The sequence below is a fragment of the Podarcis bocagei genome (assembly GCF_964188305.1).
Source record: "Podarcis bocagei genome assembly, chromosome: 10".
Classification (NCBI taxonomy): domain Eukaryota; kingdom Metazoa; phylum Chordata; class Lepidosauria; order Squamata; family Lacertidae; genus Podarcis; species Podarcis bocagei.
This window is the reverse complement of record NC_138135.1, coordinates 4,329,218-4,348,686: the sequence shown is the minus strand read 5'-3', so window position 1 is coordinate 4,348,686 and position 19,469 is coordinate 4,329,218. Positions and strand designations below refer to the sequence as shown.

Below are 19,469 nucleotides of genomic sequence, written 5' to 3'. Positions count from 1 at the left end.
TTCCAGCTGTATGAGTCTTCTAATGTATGAAGCAGCATCTTAAGAACACTTTTTTTGCAGGGGTTGGACTAGATGACCCTTGGGTCCCTTCCAACTCTGCAATTCCATGATTCTAAGATAGAGCAGCATTTTTCAGGGTGGTTAAGATCCCTTTTGAATTTAATGTTGAGATGCCTGGAGCCTTCCTGGTGGTCCCTTATTCCACTGTCCTGCCCAGTGCCAGATTTACGTTTAAGCTAAACAAGCTATAGTTTAGGGCGCCTCTCTCTTGGGAGCCCCCCAAAAAATTTAAAGGGAAAAAAACCCTGGATGTACATTTCCAAAATATAAGATAAAAAGCAAATAAAATAAAAGCTACAAACAGCAACCGTGTTTTGTGTTGTGTAGGCTCCTAGGATGTAAGTCATGGGCCCCGCCTGCTAGCCTGCTCCCTAAAATATCACTGGTTTGCTCCTTTCTTTATATAGGGTGCCTACATTCTGCATGGACAGGATGGCTTGAGATACCTATTAGGTCCATAAAAAACCATATAGCAGATATTCAACACAAAAACAGTGACAATTTGTTGTGGACAAAGGACAGCTGGACATAGAAAGGGCCCCATTACCTTCAGCAGCTGAGGGCCTCATCAAACTCAAACCTGGCCCTGCCCCTGCCCCTGCCTCCTGTCTCAAAACATTCCGCTAACAGGCACCCCCTCTCTCCTCTCTCTTCTCCAGGCCTCCTCAGGACATCAGCCTGGAGGAATTTGATGACGAAGATCTGTCTGAGATCACCGACGACTGTGGTATCGGCCTTAACTACGACTCGGACCACTATGAGAAGGTGAGGGGGCAGTGGACGGGTCAAGGAGGGATGGGTGGCGTTTGAACATCAGATCTGTGAGCGGCGTCCTCTTTCTTGCAGAAGCCCCGGAGCCCAGCTCTGTGGGAGCTCCACAACTTGCAGCCCCTCTGCTCCCGAATAACTCTCAAAACTTTAGTTTCCCGGGTTTTCCGTTTGCTTTCAATGAAAATAGGAATGTTAGAATCTTCCTGCTGGATCAGGCCAGCTTCCCCTTCTCATACACAAGTGGGATGCAAGAGTGATAGCCTCCACCCCTCTTGCTGGCTGCCATCCTCAGGTAGACTGGCTCTGTCCATGGAGGTTCCATTTAGGAATCATGAGAAACTAAGGAGAGCCCTGCAGTGACTTGGCCAGGCCAAAGGGGGCCCGTCCCGCAGTGGCCAATTGGATGCCTCAGACCCTGCTTGTCATAGAATCATAGAATTGTAGAGTTGGAAGGGACCCCAAGGGACATCTAGTCCAACCCCCTTGCGATGCAGGAATCACAGCTATTTAGGGCCAAAACTGCCTTAGATAAATGTCTGGTGCCCTTTAGAGTGAGACTTGGGAAAAGGCGTCTAAGGAATGTCTTTTTGCCATGCACACACACAGACACACAAAAATTTATTATTATTATTATTATTATTATTATTATTATTATTATTATTATTATTATTAATAATAATAATAATAATAATATTAACCCAGGTGAACCAGATCCTGCAACAGGAGGTGAAAATTCCTGTTTAATTCCTGTGTTTTCGGCTACTGTTAAAGGTACAGGAGAGCAAAACAGAAGCAGCTTTGATCTCTCAAGGAGCATCACTGAAGCCCCCAGTGTGGGGGAGGGAAGGGGGGGAGCAATTTTTACACCTTCCCCTGGAGTAATAATCATTATTTATTATTTATAACCCCGTCCATCTGGCTGGGTTTCCCCAGCCACTCTGGGCGGCTCCCAACAGAATATTAAAAACACAATAAAACTTCAAGCTTTAAAAACTTCCCTAAACAGGGCTGCCTTCAGATTTCTTCTGAATGTCAGATATTTGTTTATTCCTTTGACATCTGGTGGGAGGGTGTTCCACAGGGCGGGTGCCACCACCGAGAAGGCCCTCTGCCTGGTTCCCTGCAACCTCACTTCTCGCAGGGAGGGAACCACCAGAAGGCCCTTGGACCTCAGTGTCCAGGCAGAATGATGGGGGTGGAGATGCTTCTTCAGATATACTGGATCGAGGCCGTTTAGGGATTTAAAGGTCAGCACCAATACTTTGGAATTGTGCTTGGAAATGTACTGGGAGCCAATGTAGGTCTTTAAGGGCCGGTGTTATGTGGTCTCGGCGGCTGCTCCCAGTCCCCAGTCTAGCTGCCGCATTCTGGATTAGTTGCAGAGTTAAGAGCAGGGGTCAGCAACTTTTTTCAGCAGGGTGCCGGTCCACCGTCCCTCTGACTTTGTGGGGGGCCGGACTATATTTTGAAAAAAAATAATGAACGAATTCCTATGCCCCACAAATAACCCAGAGATGCATTTTACATAAAAGCACACATTCTACTCATGTAAAAACACGCTGATTTCCGGACCGTCCGCAGGCCGGATTGAGAAGGCAATTGGGCCGCATCCAGCCCCCAGGCCTTAGGTTGCCGACCCCTGGTTAAGAGGGTCTGGAGACTTTCCCTTCCTTGTTCAGCCCATGTGGGTCTCTTGCTGGTGCCGGGAAGCCACCTTCAGCAGAGCTGGTGGTTGACAGGTCACCTGCGGTGCGTTTGCTGAGTCAGTGCCTGTTCCCTGCTGCTGAGTCAGGGAGAGAGACTTCCCTGCCAGCTCTTTCGCACCCTGCAAAGGCACAAGGCGGTCAGCACTTTCCGTCTTGGGAAATTGCGGAGCAGAAGATCCCATAAGGACACAAGGAGAGGCTGCTGGATCGGGCCAGTGGCCCATATGATCCTGCACCCTGTTCTTCTTACAGAGGCGACCCAGATGCCCATTATGGGAAGCCTGAATGCAGGATCCGAGCACCAAAGCAACGCCCCCCCTCCTGGGGTTTCCAGCAACTGGGAAGGTGGTGAAGGTCCTATGTGAGTGCCTGGAGGTAGTTGGAGGATGGATGGCAGCTAACAGATTGAGGTTGAATCCTGACAAGACAGAAGTACTGTTTTGGGGGGACAGGGGGCGGGCAGGTATGGGAGACTCCCTAGACCTAATGGGGGTAACTGTGCCTCTGAAGGACCAGGTGCGCAGCCTGGGAGTCATTTTGGACTCCCAGCTGTCCATGGAGGGGCAGATCAGTTCTGTGTCTGTAGCAGCTGTCTACCAGCTCCATCTGGTATGCAGGATGAGACCCTCCCAGACTGTCTTGCCAGAGTGGTGTACACTCTGGTTATCTCCTGCTTGGACTTCTGCAATGTGCTCTACGTGGGGCTACCTTTGAAGGTGACACAGAAACTACCACTAATCCAGAATGCGGCAGCTAGACTGGTGATGGGGAGCAGCCGCTGAGACCACATAACACCAGTCTTGAAAGACCTACACTGGCTCCCAGTACGTTTCCGAGCCCAATTCAAAGTGTCGGTGCTGACCTTTAAAGCCCTAAATGGCCTCTATCCCTGAAGGAGCGTCTCCACCCCCATCGTTCTGCCCGGACACTGAGGTCCAGCTCCGAGGGCCTTCTGGTCATTCCCTCCCTGCGAGAAGCCAAGTTACAGGGAACCAGGCAGAGGGCCTTCTCAGTGGTGGTGCCTGCCCTGTGGAACGCCCTCCCACCAGATGTCAAAGAGGAAAAACAACTACCAGACTTTTAGAAGACATCTGAAGGCAGCCCTGTTCTGGGAAGCTTTTAATGTTTAACAGACTACTGTATTTTTAATCTTTGTTGGAAGCCGCCCAGAGTGGCTGGGGAAACCAGCCAGATGGGCGAGGTATAAATAATAAATTATTGTTGTTGTTGTTGTTGTTGCCTCTGACTGTAGAGGGCAGAGCGAGCCATTCTGGCGAGTAGCCATTGACAGCCCTCTCCTCCATGAATATGGCTCAGGGCCGGATTTAGGTTTGATGAGGCCCTCAGCTCCTGAAAGCACCGTATTTTCGCCCCATAGGACGCACCGGCCCATAGGACGCATCAAGTTTTTTGGGGGGGAAATAAAGGGAAAAAAAATTATTTCCCCCCCCCGGCGTTTGTGGGGCCAGCAGTGGGGAGAAGCGTTCTTCTCCCCGCAGCCCGCCTTCAGATCAGGTCCGGGGACAGCGGGGAGACGCGCTGCACCTCCCCACTGTCCCCGGAGCTTGCGGGGCTGACGGCGGGGTCTCTCCGCCGTCAGCCTCCAAACCACTTCGGGAGACAGCGGGATGGCGGCGTTCCGCCTCCCTCTGTCCCCCGACCTTGTGGAGCTGGCGCTGGGCCTCTCCTGAAGCCTGGAGAGCGAGAGGGGTCAGTGCGCACCGACCCCTCTCGCTCTCCAGGCTTCAGCGAAAGCCTGCATTCGCCCCATAGGACGCACACACATTTCCCCTTCATTTTTGGAGGGGAAAAAGTGTGTCCTATAGGGCAAAAAATACGGTAATGGGGCCCTTTCTATGTCCAGCTGTCCTTTGTCCACAACAAATTGGCACTGTTTTTGTGTTGAATATATGCTATATGGTCATTTATGGGCCTAATAGGTATCTCAAGCCATTTGCACATAACAAAATATGTACGGTATTTTATCAAAGTAATTGTTGAACTGAAATACAATTAAGAAGAAGTATATTAATAGTGAAATAATTCTTAAGCTCTAACTTAAAATGATTTTTTATTCATAACAAACTTAATAATGGCATTTGGCAATAACAAAAGTTCCTTTAGAAACACAATTTGCAAAGACTCATAATCTAGTCTCTAGAAACTTGCTATAACATGAAATAATAATAGGTGTAAATATGTGATGCAAACTATTAATAATTATAAAGAGCAGAATGTAGGCACCCTATATATAGAAAGGAGCAAACCAGTGATATTTTGGGGAGCAGGCTAGCAGGCGGGGCCCATGACTTACATCAGAGGAGCCTACACAACACAAAACACTGTTGCTGTATGTAGGTTTTATTTTATTTGTTTTTTATCTTCTATTTTGGAAATGTACATCCAGGTTTTTCCCCCCTTTATTTTTTTGGGGGGGCCCCCAAGACAGTGCGGCCCTAAGCTATATTTCAAATGGAACAACTAATGGAATGTTTACTGTAGATATTCTCCCATACTGTGAGATAGGTAAGGAATCCCAAAACTCCAGCTCTTTCTCCAAGCCACAAAACAGCTTGACTCCCTTTTTAATTTATTTGTAGCCCATATCCCCAAATATATCCAAATATCTGATAGGATTTTGTTTTTCTCCCCCTGCCAGGACTGCCTGGTGCTGGAGAGATGTGAGCAGCCCAACCCCATCTCCACCTTCCAGGACGATTTCCAGGAGTTTGAGATGATCGATGACAATGAAGAGGAGGAGGAAGGGAACGGGCTGGAGGAGGTGCCCCCCTCACCCTCGGGGTCTCCAATCCCTTCGCCCACCCCAGAGGAGACCCAGAAGCATCGCCCCACCACTCTCAATCTGACCGTGACGGGGACACAGGTGAGTCCGGGAGGAGAGCCTTGGGCACCCAGAGTTTTGCAACTCCTGGAAGCAACTTGGTCCCAAAGCATTCTGCAACAGCAGGTTTGTTGTTGTTGTTGTTTAGTCGTTTAGTCGTGTCCGACTCTTCATGACCCCATGGACCAGAGCACGCCAGGCCCTCCTGTCTTCCACTGCCTCCCGCAGTTTGCTCAAACTCATGCTGGTAGCTTCGAGAACACTATCCAACCATCTCGTCCTCTGTCATCCCCTTCTCCTTGTGCCCTCCATCTTTCCCAACATCAGGGTCTTTTCTAGGGAGTCTTCTCTTCTCTTGAGGTGGCCAAAGTCTTGGAGCCTCAGCTTCGGGATCTGTCCTTCCAGTGAGCACTCAGGGCTGATTTCCTTCAGAATGGAGAGGTTGGATCTTCTTGCAGTCCATGGGACACTCAGGAGTCTCCTCCAGCAACCCAATTCAAAATCATCCATTCACCCGCGATAAAGGGGACTTACCAGGGATCTAATATTGAGATGCTTACACAAGCCTGCAACCAGCTATCTGCTATGCATGTAAAAGGGGAATGTAAAACTCTGCTAAGTAAAGGGACTTGCTAGCGAAAGTTAGGAAGGATATTAACAAACAATATATCCTCTCCTGACTCCCTGAACATTCCCACATCCTGAGCCATCCAAGCAAGAGAGAGAGAGAGAGAGAGAGAGAGAGAGAGAGAGAGAGAGAGACGGACTGACTCCAGGAGCATTTCGCATCATAAATAAACCAGGAAGGAGTCACTCTTCATCTGCTTTAAAAGCTGCAAGCAGAGAGCAGAGAGTCCTGCTATGCACTCCCCAAATGAGGCTGGGGGAAGGGAGTCTTCCCTGCCTGGCAACTGCTGCTGCCGCCACCACTGGCCTATTTGATGCCCAGATGGGCTTCCAGATCTGACAGGATGCCCAAGCATTTGTATGGCAGCGCCTGGGATGCCCAGAGAGGCAGTGTGGCGTTTGCACGCAGCCCCCGGTTGTCTCACGGACTATTGACCCGTACACCACTAATTCGCTGCCACCAACCAGGTCCTCCCCGGTAAAATCACTTCAGTCTCAGTCAGGTTCTTAAGTTAGCAAAGAAGAGTGTAGTTTATTGCAGACACAAATAAACTCCAACTGCATTCAAAACGTTGTTACTCTTTACCTTCTTAGTCTTATTTTTATCTTGCCTCTAACTCTTCTACCTCCTCTCACACAAGAACCAACTGCTCTAACTGTCTCTCTAATTCCAACTGTCTGCCAACTGCTTTCCCAGCTGCCTTTCCCAAACAACAAACTAAAACCAACCAACCCAAACCTCGGGCTAAGCCCTTTTATCAGCCTCTGACTTTTCTGTTGGGCTACCTAATGACTCTTTCTCTCCCCCTGTACAGACATTTTAAAAAGAACAGGCAAATGCCACAGGAAGGTTTCGCAATGCTCTACAAAAACCGGGCTGGGCATTTGTGGCTTTTGCAGGATTAATAGTCAGAAACAAAGGAAGCTGCCTAGTTTCGGGGACAATTCTACCGCAGCGTTCGGGACAGAGGGAAGAAAGTCCTTCTTCACGCAGCGTGCAATTAAACTATGGCGCTCACTCCCCCAGAAGGCAGGGATGGCCACAAACATAGCTGCAAATATAATGTTTTAAGTGCATTGTTCAAATGTGTCATTAGATGGCAATGTTGAGCTGATGGCAAATTCAAGTGAACTTTTGAACAATGGGAAACTGATAGCAACTTAAACAGGCTGAGCTCTGCCTCCTTCATTGCAGAGGGTTGGACTAGATGATCCTGAGACCCCTTCCAAGTCTAAAATTCTCCGATTCTCCAATTCCGTCTTCCAAAAGGCACCCAACTGGGTGTTGGGTCGGGCATCTTTAGTCTTCCCTCCTTTCCCCACGGAAGCAGCTGCTTCAAAACATCCTCTCCCCCCCCTCCATCTCGTGTCAGTTCATGTGGTTGTCACTAAGCCCCTTTTGGAATTAATCTTTCCCAATCTCCCCCCCACACTTTAATCTGCTGTGTCATTAACCCTCCCTAGAGGGCTCAGTCGGCAAGGCTGCAAGTGCAATTTCCCGAAATATGCGTTCCGAATAATGTGCCGTACGGAAGAGAGGCAGGAAGGCAGAGGAGCGGCAAAGAGGCCTCGCTTTCTGAAAGCCCCTTAGCATTCCAAAAGATGAAGGAAAACATTCCTGGTTAAACCACCAGTGCCCCCTTTTTTTTGTCAACAGCGAACGGACAGGTTCCGATTCATTCACATAGAAACCCTTTCCGAAAGCCACTCATGGCAGTGCACAGATCAGGCTGGAATAAACCAGAGGACACTTACAAGAACTCAGTTGTTTTCACGCAGCTGGCAGCGCCTGCACTGTGGAACTACCTGCCACTTGATATCACGTTACGCTTTTTGGAGCCTGCTGAAAACATTTTTGCTTAGACAAGCCTGTCCAGATGTTTAGAAAGTTGGCCCGAGTTTTAATTCTCTTCTTAGTCCATTGGTAACTTTTAAAGAGTTTTTAATTATTGCTGTTAGTTTTTCTTATTCATAATAGCCATCTGTCAGGGATGCTTTAGTTGCGATTTCTGCATTTCAGAGAGTTGGGCTGGATGATCCTTGGGATTATTTTACAACTCTGCATTTCTAAGATAATTTTATTAATCTATCCTTTTTTTGTAAACCTCTTTGAGGCGTTTTTGTTTTGTTTTCATGGAATCATAGAATTGTAGAGTTGGAAGGGACCCTGAGGATCATCTAGTCTAACCTTCTGCAATTCATGACAGGTGGTCATCCAATCCCTCCAATGGGGAAAAAATGGGAGGGTTGTTTTTTTTTGCAATCAAGCATTGTGCAAATTTTATGAAATAATTAAATAACGCAGAAAAGTTTGGCGATGCAGCAGTTTCCTCACCACAAACAGGCATTCCCAAACACATTTCACCTGGAAAGGCACTATTTTAAATCCCCTTGGATACTTCTCCAATTCAAGAGTTGATTCACAAAATTCATCTACGTTCCGATCTGCACGTTAATCCAGATCAGATAAACTCATGCCAGAATCTGGAGTCTTTGTGCTTCATGCGGCAGCTAGACTAGTGACTGGGAGCGGCCTCCAAGACCACATAACACTGGTCTTGAAAGACCTACATTGGCTCCCAGTATGTTTCTGAGCACAATTCAAAGTGTTGGTGCCTAGCCTGAAAGCCCTAAATGGCCTCAAAGGCCCAGTATCCCTAAAGGAGCGTCTCCACCCCCATCGTTCTGCCCAGACACTGAGGTCCAGCTCAGAGGGCCTTCTGGCGGTTCCCTCCCTGCGAGAAATGAGGTTACAGGGAACCAGGCAGAGGGCCTTCTTGGTGGTGGCGCCCGCCCTGTGGAACGCCCTTCCATCAATGTCAAGGAAATAAACAACTATCTGACATTTAGAAGACATCTGAAGGCAGCCCTGTTTAGGGAAGTTTTTAATGTTTGATGCATTTATTGTGTTTTTAATATTCTGTTGGCAGCTGCCCAGAGTGGCCGAGGAAACCCAGCCTGATGGGCGGGGTATAAAAAAACAAATTATCATTATATTATTATTATTATTATTATTATTATTATTATTATTATTATTATTATTATTCTAATTCTTGAGCATAGACATCGTGGCTGGTGACCCTTGACAAACCTGTGCCAGTCCTATCTGGAAAAGCCAACACTCACCTGGGGCTTTCTGCAATCAAAGCAGGTGTCTTCCATTCCCACTGCTACAGCTGTCCATTAAGTGCCTTAATCTGATATCTAGTGGCACAATCTTTTGCAGCTCCATCGACCCGCTCCGTCAACCCACTTCGTGCCCCAGATCCTGTGACTCAGGCGGGACTCTGAAAGGAGCAAGGACTGCTCTCATTCTTTGAGGCAGCGCCTTCTGTCCCATCGTGGTTTTGGAAGTGTCCCTTTACCGATCCAGCGCTGCAAAAATGCTCTCAACCGTAGGCCCCGAACCAGAGGGGGGTCCTCTTTTGGAACGGTAGACTGCAGCAATCCCTGACTGAGCAGCACAGTTTGTTGTGATCCCTTCATGGCAGGGGTTGGATTAGATGACTCTTGGTGTCCCTTCGAACCCTACAGTTCTATGATTCATTGGAGGGTTTTAAACAGGGGTTGTGGGGCTTCTTGCTAGAGGAGACTTGAGAGTCCCATGGACTGCAAGAAGATCCAACCTCTCCATTCTGAAGGAAATCAGCCCTGAGTGCTCACTGGAAGGACAGATCCTGAAGCTGAGGCTCCAAGACTTTGGCCACCTCATGAGAAGAGAAGACTCCCTGGAAAAGACCCTGATGTTGGGAAAGGTGGAGGGCACAAGGAGAAGGGGACAACAGAGGACGAGATGGTGGGACAGTGTTCTTGAAGCTACCAGCATGAGTTTGACCAAACTGCGGGAGGCAGTGGAAGACAGGAGGGCCTGGCGTGCTCTGGTCCAGGGGGTTACGAAGAGTCGGACACGACTAAACGACTAAACAACATGAAGTGGGGCTTCTGTCAGGGTTCCTAAGCTGAGATTCCGTTATTGCAGGCGGTTGGAATAGGTGACCTTTGGGTGTATCAAACCTATGATTCTGTGATTCTTCTTATTAAATTTCCATTTTATCACATTTTAACACATCCTTATACTCTTACATATTTGCTCTATCGAGCTTCAACTTCTCTCCATCCCGTCTCATGACTTTCATAGTTCATTATTACTTCATAGCAGTTATACGTTTTCCAGTTTACGTTTCACTCCTTCCGTTTATCACAAAATTTCAAATAAATATGCAGAAGGTACAAATCATACACCTTGCAAGTTTTCTTACAACAACCCTGCTAGTGTTGTTAATTGTTTACAGTTATCCTTCGGATATTGTACAGATTTACTCCAGTCTTTTTGGAAAGCTTGGTCACGGTGGTTTCAGATTTTCCCGGACAGCTTTGCCAGTTCTGCATAGTCCATCATCTTCATCCACCATTCTTCTAACGAAGGGATTTCCTGTTGCTTCCATTTTTGGGCCAAAAGAGTTCTTGCTGCTGTTGTTTCACACATTAACAGTTTAATGTCTCTCTTTGGGGTCTCTTCCCCTGCTACAGCTAACAGAAATGCCTCTGGTTTTTTCCACAAAAGTACTTTTAAACATTTTCTTTAACTCATCTCTGCTCTCTTTTCCTCCCCTGGGTGACCAGGACTCCCTGAACAACAACAGCGGCTGCAACCCAGCGCCCCCCTTGCAAAGGGCCACCTGGCAGGAGACTCTGCTCCACACTTCTTCTTCCTCCTCCTCCTCCTCTTCGGTGCCCCATGCTGGTGAGTGCCCTCCCATACCCCTGGCCCCCTGGGGAGAACTGGCTCTCCACAGCAAGCAGAAACTGTGCAGGAGGGTGGAGGTACAGAGGTACAGAGACTTTCAGCCCACAGGTCTCAATAACCCCAGTGCGGGTCCCAGTTAGACCACACGGCCTATCCCCCCGACAAATCACATTCTGTGTGGTTACAGGTAGGTAGGCGTGTTGGTCTGCCATAGTCAAAAAATTTTTTTAAAAAATTCCTTCCAGTAGCACCTTAAAGGTAAAGGGACCCCTGACCATTAGGTCCAGTTGCAGACGACTCTGGGGTTGCGGTACTCATCTCACTTTATTGGCCAAGGGAGCCGGCGCACAGCTTCCAGGTCATGTGGCCAGCATGACTAAGCTGCTTCTGGCGAACCAGAGCAGCGCACAAAAACGCCACTTACCTTCCCGCCGGAGCAGTACCTATTTATCTACTTGCACTTTGACGTGCTTTCAAACTGCTAGGTTGGCAGGAGCTGGGACCGAGTAACGGGAGCTCACCCCATCGCGGGGATTTGAACCGCTGACCTTCTGATCGGCAAGTCCTAGGCTCTGTGGTTTAACCCACAGCACGACCCGGTACATGCACACGAAACACGCACATGAAAGCTCATACCAAGAACAAACTTAGTTGGACTCTAAGGTGCTACTGGAAGGATTTTTATTATTATTATTATTCTGTGTGGTGTTGGGTATGGAAGAGGCTGCAGAGGAGCAACTGAGAGATGACAACGGTTCCTTGCAAGCAGGGCTCACAGTTGGTGTCGATCAGCCGACAGGGAATCCCACTGGCGCCAGGAACTCCATAGCGCAGCCCTGATTTGTCGGGGTCGCTTTCTCCATTTGTAGGAAGCTGTTTGCATTCATTCCTCGGCCCCCTCTGCATTCTTCCTTCTGCAGAGGAAGCTGCCTGCATAGACACTGCTTCCTCCATTCCAGCTGCAAGTCCCCTTTCAAGGCGCCCTCCCAGTGCCAATCAGCTGATTGTTACAGAAAGTGTGTCTCCACAGAAGGTTGCTGCAACTGCCAATCAGCTGAACGTTGGCAGCTGTTAGTCACCTGTTGTTAAGGCACCAGGCAGTTGAGTCACAGGTGAGAGGTCCCATCCCCTTGTCCAAGTTGGTGCACAGCAGAAGTTGCTGGGGGGGGGGTAGGGATGTGGATCCAACTCCCTACTTCTTCACTAGACTGACTCAAGGGATGGGCTGTGGAGTTCAAGAGCTGCAGGACTTGCCAGTCAGGGTCTGGGCCATGGAATGGCAACAGCAAAGGCCTTTGGAGGTCTGGGATATATCACACTGTGAAACGGGACTGTTCATGGTGTCCCAACTATAAAATTGAAGAAATTGATATATATATAGCCGCACCGACAGCATATTTCTTCTTTCTCGTATCCAAAAATGCAAGGAGGGCTTTTACACTCGCCAGAAGCTCTGCCCTGCCCTCGCCGGTCCTGGAAGGATCCTTTTAAAAAGTCCCATATGCTCAGAGACTTCGCGCCTGTTCATTAGGGGATATAGGAAGCCCAGAGCACTTGTTCTTTAGATGTCCCTTTTATGAAGAGGCACGTAGTAAGACCATTGATCCCCTGCTGGTGAGGCTCGCTGACCTCCCAGAAAAGCAAAAATTTGACCTTTTCCTGTTAGGCAAAGGTCATAAGATGACCGGATGGTCGCCAGTTTCTGTGTACAGATCTGTAGGCGCAGACCGTCCCCCGACCCAAACTAGTTCATTAAGAAAACCCCCAAACTCGGTTCCATGGGTGACTCTGGGTCATCTCTCTGCGGTAGCTTATCTTAAAGTTTAAAGTGTTTATACGCTTATCGCATTTATAAATCTTAAATTTATTGTTGTACATTGTTTTCAATGTTTGTTTTCCTTCTGGGATTGTACCCCCAAGTGTGTTTTATAAGCTGGTCTCCAACCGTAATAAATTATCTATCTATCTATCTATCTATCTATCTATCTATCTATCTATCTATTGCACGATGATAGGTTGGTCCAACTAGATAAGGCCCAGGGTGAGACGGTTGTGTAGACTCCCCCAGATTGCTGGCTTTGACCTCACTAGAGTGCTGTCGGGATGGTTCCTGAGTCCTGAACTTTGCCATCTGCTCCTTCCCCTTGCAGAGCGATCCTCCCCTGTGCACCCGTGTCTCCAGGACGGACCGTGCTCAGATGCTCGGAGTGGCACAGGCCCTGGCCGAGCCCAACCTCCTTGCAAACCACCGCTTTATGATGCCGAAGGGAATAGCCAGGAGCTGCGGGAGGCCCCGCCCCCTGCCCGACCTGGGGAGGACTACAACATGAACATCGTCTCCTCCATGCCCTGCTCTCAGCCTCCTTCAGATTCATCTGTCCAGGCCCCCAGGGAGGTTGCAGAAGATCCCCAAGGCCCCATCACACGCCTGGCATCTAAGTCGCCTGCCTTCAGCCCCCACAGGTCACCGGCAACGGAGATTTACTGCGCCAGGTTCCAGAGGGATGCGGCAGGATGCCAGGAGGCAGAGAAGGTAGCTGGGGGCTCCCCCGTCGTCTTTGCTGGGGGAAAATCAGGGCACGGGTCCCCCATCTCACTGATTGACCAGGGAGGCTCCCCGCTGTCGGACGATGAGGCTCCCAAGGGCCGCCGAGATGCTGGGTCTGGAAGGAGCCACCCCACGGGAGACCATGCCGCCCCGACCAGAACGGCGACGGAATCCCTGAGCTGCGAAGGAGAAAGCGGCCACAGGGGCCGGGCACCCAGCGTGCGGGGGCCACCTTCTGCCTCGTCGGACACCACGTCCCCCTCGTCAGACCCTGGTATTGAGGCAGACCTCACCAGCCGCAACTCCAAGTCCTTCCCGCCGTGCAGCCGGCACAGCGAGGACCTCAGCTCGCCTGGCTCTGACTCAGACGTGGAGGGCGAGATCGAGGCGGCCTTTGCCTGCAGCGGGAACCGCCTGGCCAGCAACATGATCTCCAGCATCTCGGAGACGGAGCTGGACCTGAGCAGCGACAGCAGCAGTGGACGCTCCTCCCACCTCACCAACTCCATCGAGGAGGCCAGCTCCCCGGGCTCAGAGGCCGAGTTGGAGGCAGACCTGGAGTCCCGGGGAGTGCTGTCCCTGAAGGACACCCTTCTGCTAGACGTGAGCAAAGAGGAGGAGGACGGGGTGGCGGTGGCCCCGGAGAGCGCAGTGGTGCGGAGGGACAGCCTGGCAGCCCTCAAGATAGAGGAGTTCTACGAGGACCCGTCCGCTCCTGTTGAGCCAATGGACAGGCCCCTCTCGGACTCGCTGGACCTGGAGATCGACCCCGACCACAGCCTGGAGACCCTGCGGCGCTCCTTCTACTTGCCGGTGGGGGCCAAGCTGGTGCCCAAGGGCCGCAGCGACAGCGACGACCGAGCGGGGAACAGCGAGTACGACTCCGATTCCGACTCTGAGTCGGAGCCGGACCTGAGCGAGGATTCCGACTCCCCGTGGCTGCTCAGCAACCTGGTGAACAAGATGATCTCAGAAGGCTCGTACCCCATCAAGTGTGCCGACGAATGCTTCCCAGCGGCCCACTCCCTCTCGGACACCATCTCTCCCGCCTCCGACCTGGAGCCCGAGATCCCCAGCGAGGCCCTGGGGGAGGCGCAGCCTGGCCCTCCGCAGAGCATCGAGCTGGTGGACATGGAGACCCTCCGGTGTTCGCTACGGGAGGAGGAGAAGCCCACCGAGCCAGGGGGCCCGGCGGACGAGGTGGGGCCCTACCTGTTCATTAGCAACCTGACCAACGACACCATTGCTCCTGTCTTTCCTGGGAGGCCACTCTCCGGCTGCTGCAAGAGCGGCGGTGGCACCCCAGCCAAGGGCTTGCCCCCCAGGGAGGTCGCGGTCAAGGCCGACCCAGCCACGGGGCCCGAGGACTGGGCGATCGACGGGGACCTGGACTCTGGCATCTTGGAGGACAACGACATGATTGACGACGTCCGGTTAGAGGGCAGCGAGGGGCTGGACGTCTCCACCGCCAAGACCAACCGTTGCTTCAGCTTCGCCTACTCTCCCGAGGAGGAGGAGGACGGGGAGGCCCCTTCCCTAGGCAGCCTGAAGGGCTCCCCCTTCTCCGAGGAGATGCCCCTGCCCCCGCCCACCATAGCCCTGGACGACTCCCTGGCCTACGACTCCGTCAAGTACACCCTCGTCGTGGACGAAAACACCCAGCTGGAGCTGGTCAGCCTCAAGCGTTGCACGTCGGTGCTGAGCGACGACAGCGAGCTGCTGAGGGCCTGCGACGCCGCCGACCTGGAGGACGTGGGCAGTGACTTTGGGGAGGGGCTGGTGGCTCCAGACGGGCGCAGCTCTTCCTCGGAGGACTCCTCGCCCGAGGCTGACCTCCACTTCTCAAAGAAGTTCCTCAACGTCTTTGTCAACAGCACCTCCCGTTCCTCCAGTGAGTGCCACCCCCTCTGTGGCTGCAGGGGGCGGGGTGGGAGGGAGGGAGGGCACTTCCTGCGACCAGCACACGACTGCCTGTTGCCACCCCAGTCACCTGGATGCAAGATCCAGGGGCCCTTCTGCGTTGGTCTCCTGGCTCCCAAGCAACAGGGACCCCCTCAGGGCCTCACCTGCTGTTGCCCCATTGTGGCCTCAGACGGTCTTGATTGGCTGTCTTCCTGCCGAGAGGCAGGCCTCTGCAATTGGCTTCCTATCCTTAGAAGAAGAAGCCCTCTGTTCTAACAGTTTGATTGGTACAGATGCCACACCCTGCCTTTGATTGGTAGAGGTGCCCCATCGCATCCCTGATTGGTACAGATGCCACACCCTGCCCTTGATTGGTAGAGGTGCTACACTGCATCCCTGATTGGTACAGATGCCACACCCTGCCCTTGATTGGTAGAGGTGCTGCACCGCATCCCTGATTGGTACAGATGCCACACCCTGCCCTTGATTGGTACAAGATGCCACACCCTGCCCTTGATTGGTAGAGGTGCTGCACCGCATCCCTGATTGGTACAGATGCCACACCCCATCCCTGATTGGTACAGATGCCACACCCCATCCCTGATTGGTACAAGATGCCACACCCCATCCCTGATTGGTACAAGATGCCACACCCAATCCCTGATTGGTACAGATGTGAAACCCCTTACCCGATTGGTGCAGCAGGCGCCCCCATTCCTGACCAGTGCAGCCCCCCCATCCCTGATTGGTTAGCCCCTTGCTTTGGGTAATTGTCTGCAGCCTGCTGTGATCCTTTCTCTGCCCCTCAACCAGGTACAGAGTCCTTTGGCCTCTTTTCTTGCATGGTGAACGGGGAGGAGCGGGAACAGACCCACCGAGCCGTCTTCAGGTGAGAAGGGAGAGGGGAGAGGCCTGAGGGTTCCCCAGCCCTTTGCTTTGAGGCTCCTTCAGGCCAGGAGATCAGTCCTGCAGGGCTGTCTTTGTGGGGGGGGGGGCTCCCACACTCCCCAGCAAAGCAGAAGAGCATTCGAGAAACCCCCTTGAGAAGAGGGAACCCGGCCCCACTTACGCTGTTTGCCATGGACACGCCAGTCAAGGCTTAACCGTGGCTCCAAAAGAGGCTTTTCAACTCTGTGGAACTCAGCAGCACTCTAATATGACAGAGGGTGCTGCCAGGACACAGGGTCCCGAGTCAATTAAAAACACCAGCCCCTGCTCAAAGGTAAACCACCACTGCTGGTGTACAGACCAAGAGGGGTCCAGATTCAGGAATCCAGGGAATGAGGCCATCCCCTGCTAGAAATTTAAGAACCTCGGAAGTGCCTGGATCAGGCCAAAGGGGGCCCACCTTGTCCTCACAGCAGATGCCCCTTTGGCGGTATCCAGAAGCAGGATCCGAGCGAAGAGACCTCTTTCCTATTGTGGTCAGTAGCGACTGATAGATTATTCCCCCTCCATGAATTTGCCCAGTCCTCTTTTAAAGCCATCTAAGTTGGTGGCCATCGCTGCTTCCTGTGGCAGGGAGTTCCGCTGCCTAAAACAAAGGAGGGGGAAAAAACTTTTACGTCAGTAGGCTCAGTGACCCAAGGAATCTAAACCAGGGGGCTTGGAACCAGAGTAATTTCCCAGTAGCTCATGCCAACTCTTGCAGTAGCAAGAGTTATCTAAGGATTGCAGCAATAATTATCATGTAAATCCCAGGATCCCAAACTTTTTGGAGCCTCCTGTTCCATAATCACAGAGTTCCATAATCCCAGCACCCCACTGCCTTTTGGAAAGCAGCGCGAACACACACAAGAACTAATAAAGAACTGAGCTGGAAAGAGGACAGAGAGAAGTTTTTCTCCATCTCTCATAAGGCTAGAACCTGTGGACACGTGGTGAAGCTGAATGCTGGAAGACCACAGAGTTAATCTATGGAACTCCCTGCCACAGGAGGCAGGGGTGGCTACCCACCTAGATGGCTTTAAAAGAGGGTTAGATAAATTCATGGAGGAGGAGAGGGCTATTGGTGGCACTCCTGCTTGGATCCTGCTCCCAGTAGGTTTCCAAGCACAACTCAAAGTGTTGGTGCTGACCTTGAAAGCCCTAAATGGCCTTGGCCCAGTAGAACTGAAGGAGAGTCTCCACCCCCATCGTTCAGCCCGGACACTGAGGTCCAGCTCCGAGGGCCTTCTGGCAGTTCCCTCCCTGCGAGAAGTGAAGTTACAGGGAACCAGGCAGAGGTCCTTCCTGGTGGTGGCACCTGCCATGTGGCATGCCCTCCCACCAGATGTCAAAGAGGAAAACAACCACCAGACTTTTAGAAGACATTTGAAGGCAGCCCTGTTCAGGGAAGCTTTTAATGTTTAATAGATTATTGTATTTTAATATTATGTTGGAAGCCGCCCAGAGTGGCTGGGGAAACCCAGCCAGATGGGTGGGGTATAAATAATAAATTATTATTATTATTATTATTATTATTATTATTATTATTATTATTATTATTATTACTATTACTACGGCAGGCCTAAAGTCCTACAGGGAAGGGAAGCAGCGTGTTGGCTCTGGGCCCCCAAAGTCTCCCCCAAACTTAGTGCTTCTGAGATAACATCAAGAAGCTGCTTTCTACTGAGTAAGACCCATTGGCCCATCCGGCTCAGTCTAGCCTACACTGGTTGGCAGCCACAGCTCTCTCAGCCCCACTTGGGAGCCTTCTGCTGCTGAGCTGCTGTCATGGCATTTCCCCAACTGGCCCCTTCTCCTGCCTCCAGGTTCATCCCTCGCCACGAGGACGAGCTGGAGCTGGACGTGGACGACCCCATTCTGGTGGAGCTGGAGGAGGACGACTACTGGTACCGGGGCTACAACATGCGCACGGGGGAGAGGGGCATCTTCCCAGCCTTCTATGCCCACGAGGTGGTGAGCCAGGCCAAGGAAGTGACAGGTGAGCCGGGTGTGTGTGTGCTGGTGGCGCTGCTGGGCCGGGAGGTGGCAGCAGAGGGGGGCAGATGAAGCTTCCTGGCTGCCCAATGTCAGAGGCTGGCTGCACAAAGGCCAGAAGAGAGAGGAGGAGGAAATGGGTCGAGGGAAGTATCGTCTAGTGTGGTGTAGAGCAGTGTTTTTCAACCTTTCTTGGGCAAAGGCACACTTGTTTCATGAAAAAAAATCACGAGGCACACCACCATTAGAAAATGTTAAAAAATTTAACTCTGTGCCTATATTGACTATATATAAAGTAATTCTCTTGAATAGGAATCAAATAAACACAAAGAAAGTATTTTATAATTACTTTATTATGAAATAGTAAGTAAACAGAAATATGAAAAATTATAAAATATTTTATTCAGTGTGCAACCTGGGCCTGTTTGGCTGAACACAAAGCTGATATTCTGGCTGGAATCGAAGAAAGACACACACGTAGCTCTTCGTCAACAGCTCTCAGTCTCTCTCTGTATTTAGTTTTTATAGCAATCATGCTTGAAAAGCTCATCTCACACAGATATGTAGTGGAAAATGGGAGCAATGTCAAAATAGCTTTGCTTGCCAGAAGGGGGAACTCCTTGGCAGTATCCAACCAAAAACTGTCCAAAGGTAGATCAGCAAATCTTAGCTTGAAACCACGATTTTGTCTCAGTTCAGTTAGTTCCTCCTGCTGAGCTATAAGGGTCCCTAACCCAGTCAAGGCATTCAGTGGAGACTGAAGAGAAATAAAATGACAACTTCTCCGGTCCTCCTGGTGACTCGAGTCGCGACGTCTTCTTCTCTCCGCTGCTGCGCACACTGTGCTCGGGCGGGAAGGAAGTCGGAAGATGATGTCCTACTGTGATAGGTCCAGGCTGGAGTCTGGACCAATCACAGCCCGGACATCAGAAAAGTGGAGGGTGTCCCCCTGAGGAGCGCCAATCGGCGCCCCTGCTGGCCGAGGGTGGGGTCAAAAACCCCACCCCACCCCATACCCAGGACACAGTCCGGCGCCCGCCTAGTGGGCAAAAATTTGAATTTTTTAAATAAAAAAATATCTTTCGGATTTTTCAATTTTTCCCACGGCACACTAGGCAACATCTCGCGGCACACTAGTGTGCCGCGGAACAGTGGTTGAAAAACACTGGTGTAGAGGTTAAGAGCGGTGGACTCGTAATCTGGTGAACCAGGTTCGCTTCTCCGCTCCTCCACATGCAGCTGCTGGGTGAATGACTAAGGTGGGCCCATCTTTCTCATAGCTGCTGCTGGGTCTCTGGAGTGGGGTCTTCTCCAGACCTGTGTTCTTTTGGGACGTGGGTGGTG

General features: G+C 51.0%; 1 protein-coding gene across 1 annotated transcript in view; it reads left to right on the top strand.

Annotated features, from left to right (window-relative positions):
• Window positions 1–19,469, top strand: part of MAPK8IP2 (mitogen-activated protein kinase 8 interacting protein 2) — a 48,795-nt gene that overhangs the window by 22,862 nt on the left and 6,464 nt on the right. Inside the window, exons 2-7 of the mRNA XM_081209860.1 lie at window positions 720–825; window positions 5,197–5,421; window positions 10,630–10,750; window positions 12,904–15,192; window positions 16,017–16,092; window positions 17,957–18,129. Coding sequence (XP_081065986.1) covers window positions 720–825; window positions 5,197–5,421; window positions 10,630–10,750; window positions 12,904–15,192; window positions 16,017–16,092; window positions 17,957–18,129 — 2,990 coding nt within the window. The remainder of the gene's footprint in view (window positions 1–719; window positions 826–5,196; window positions 5,422–10,629; window positions 10,751–12,903; window positions 15,193–16,016; window positions 16,093–17,956; window positions 18,130–19,469) is intronic.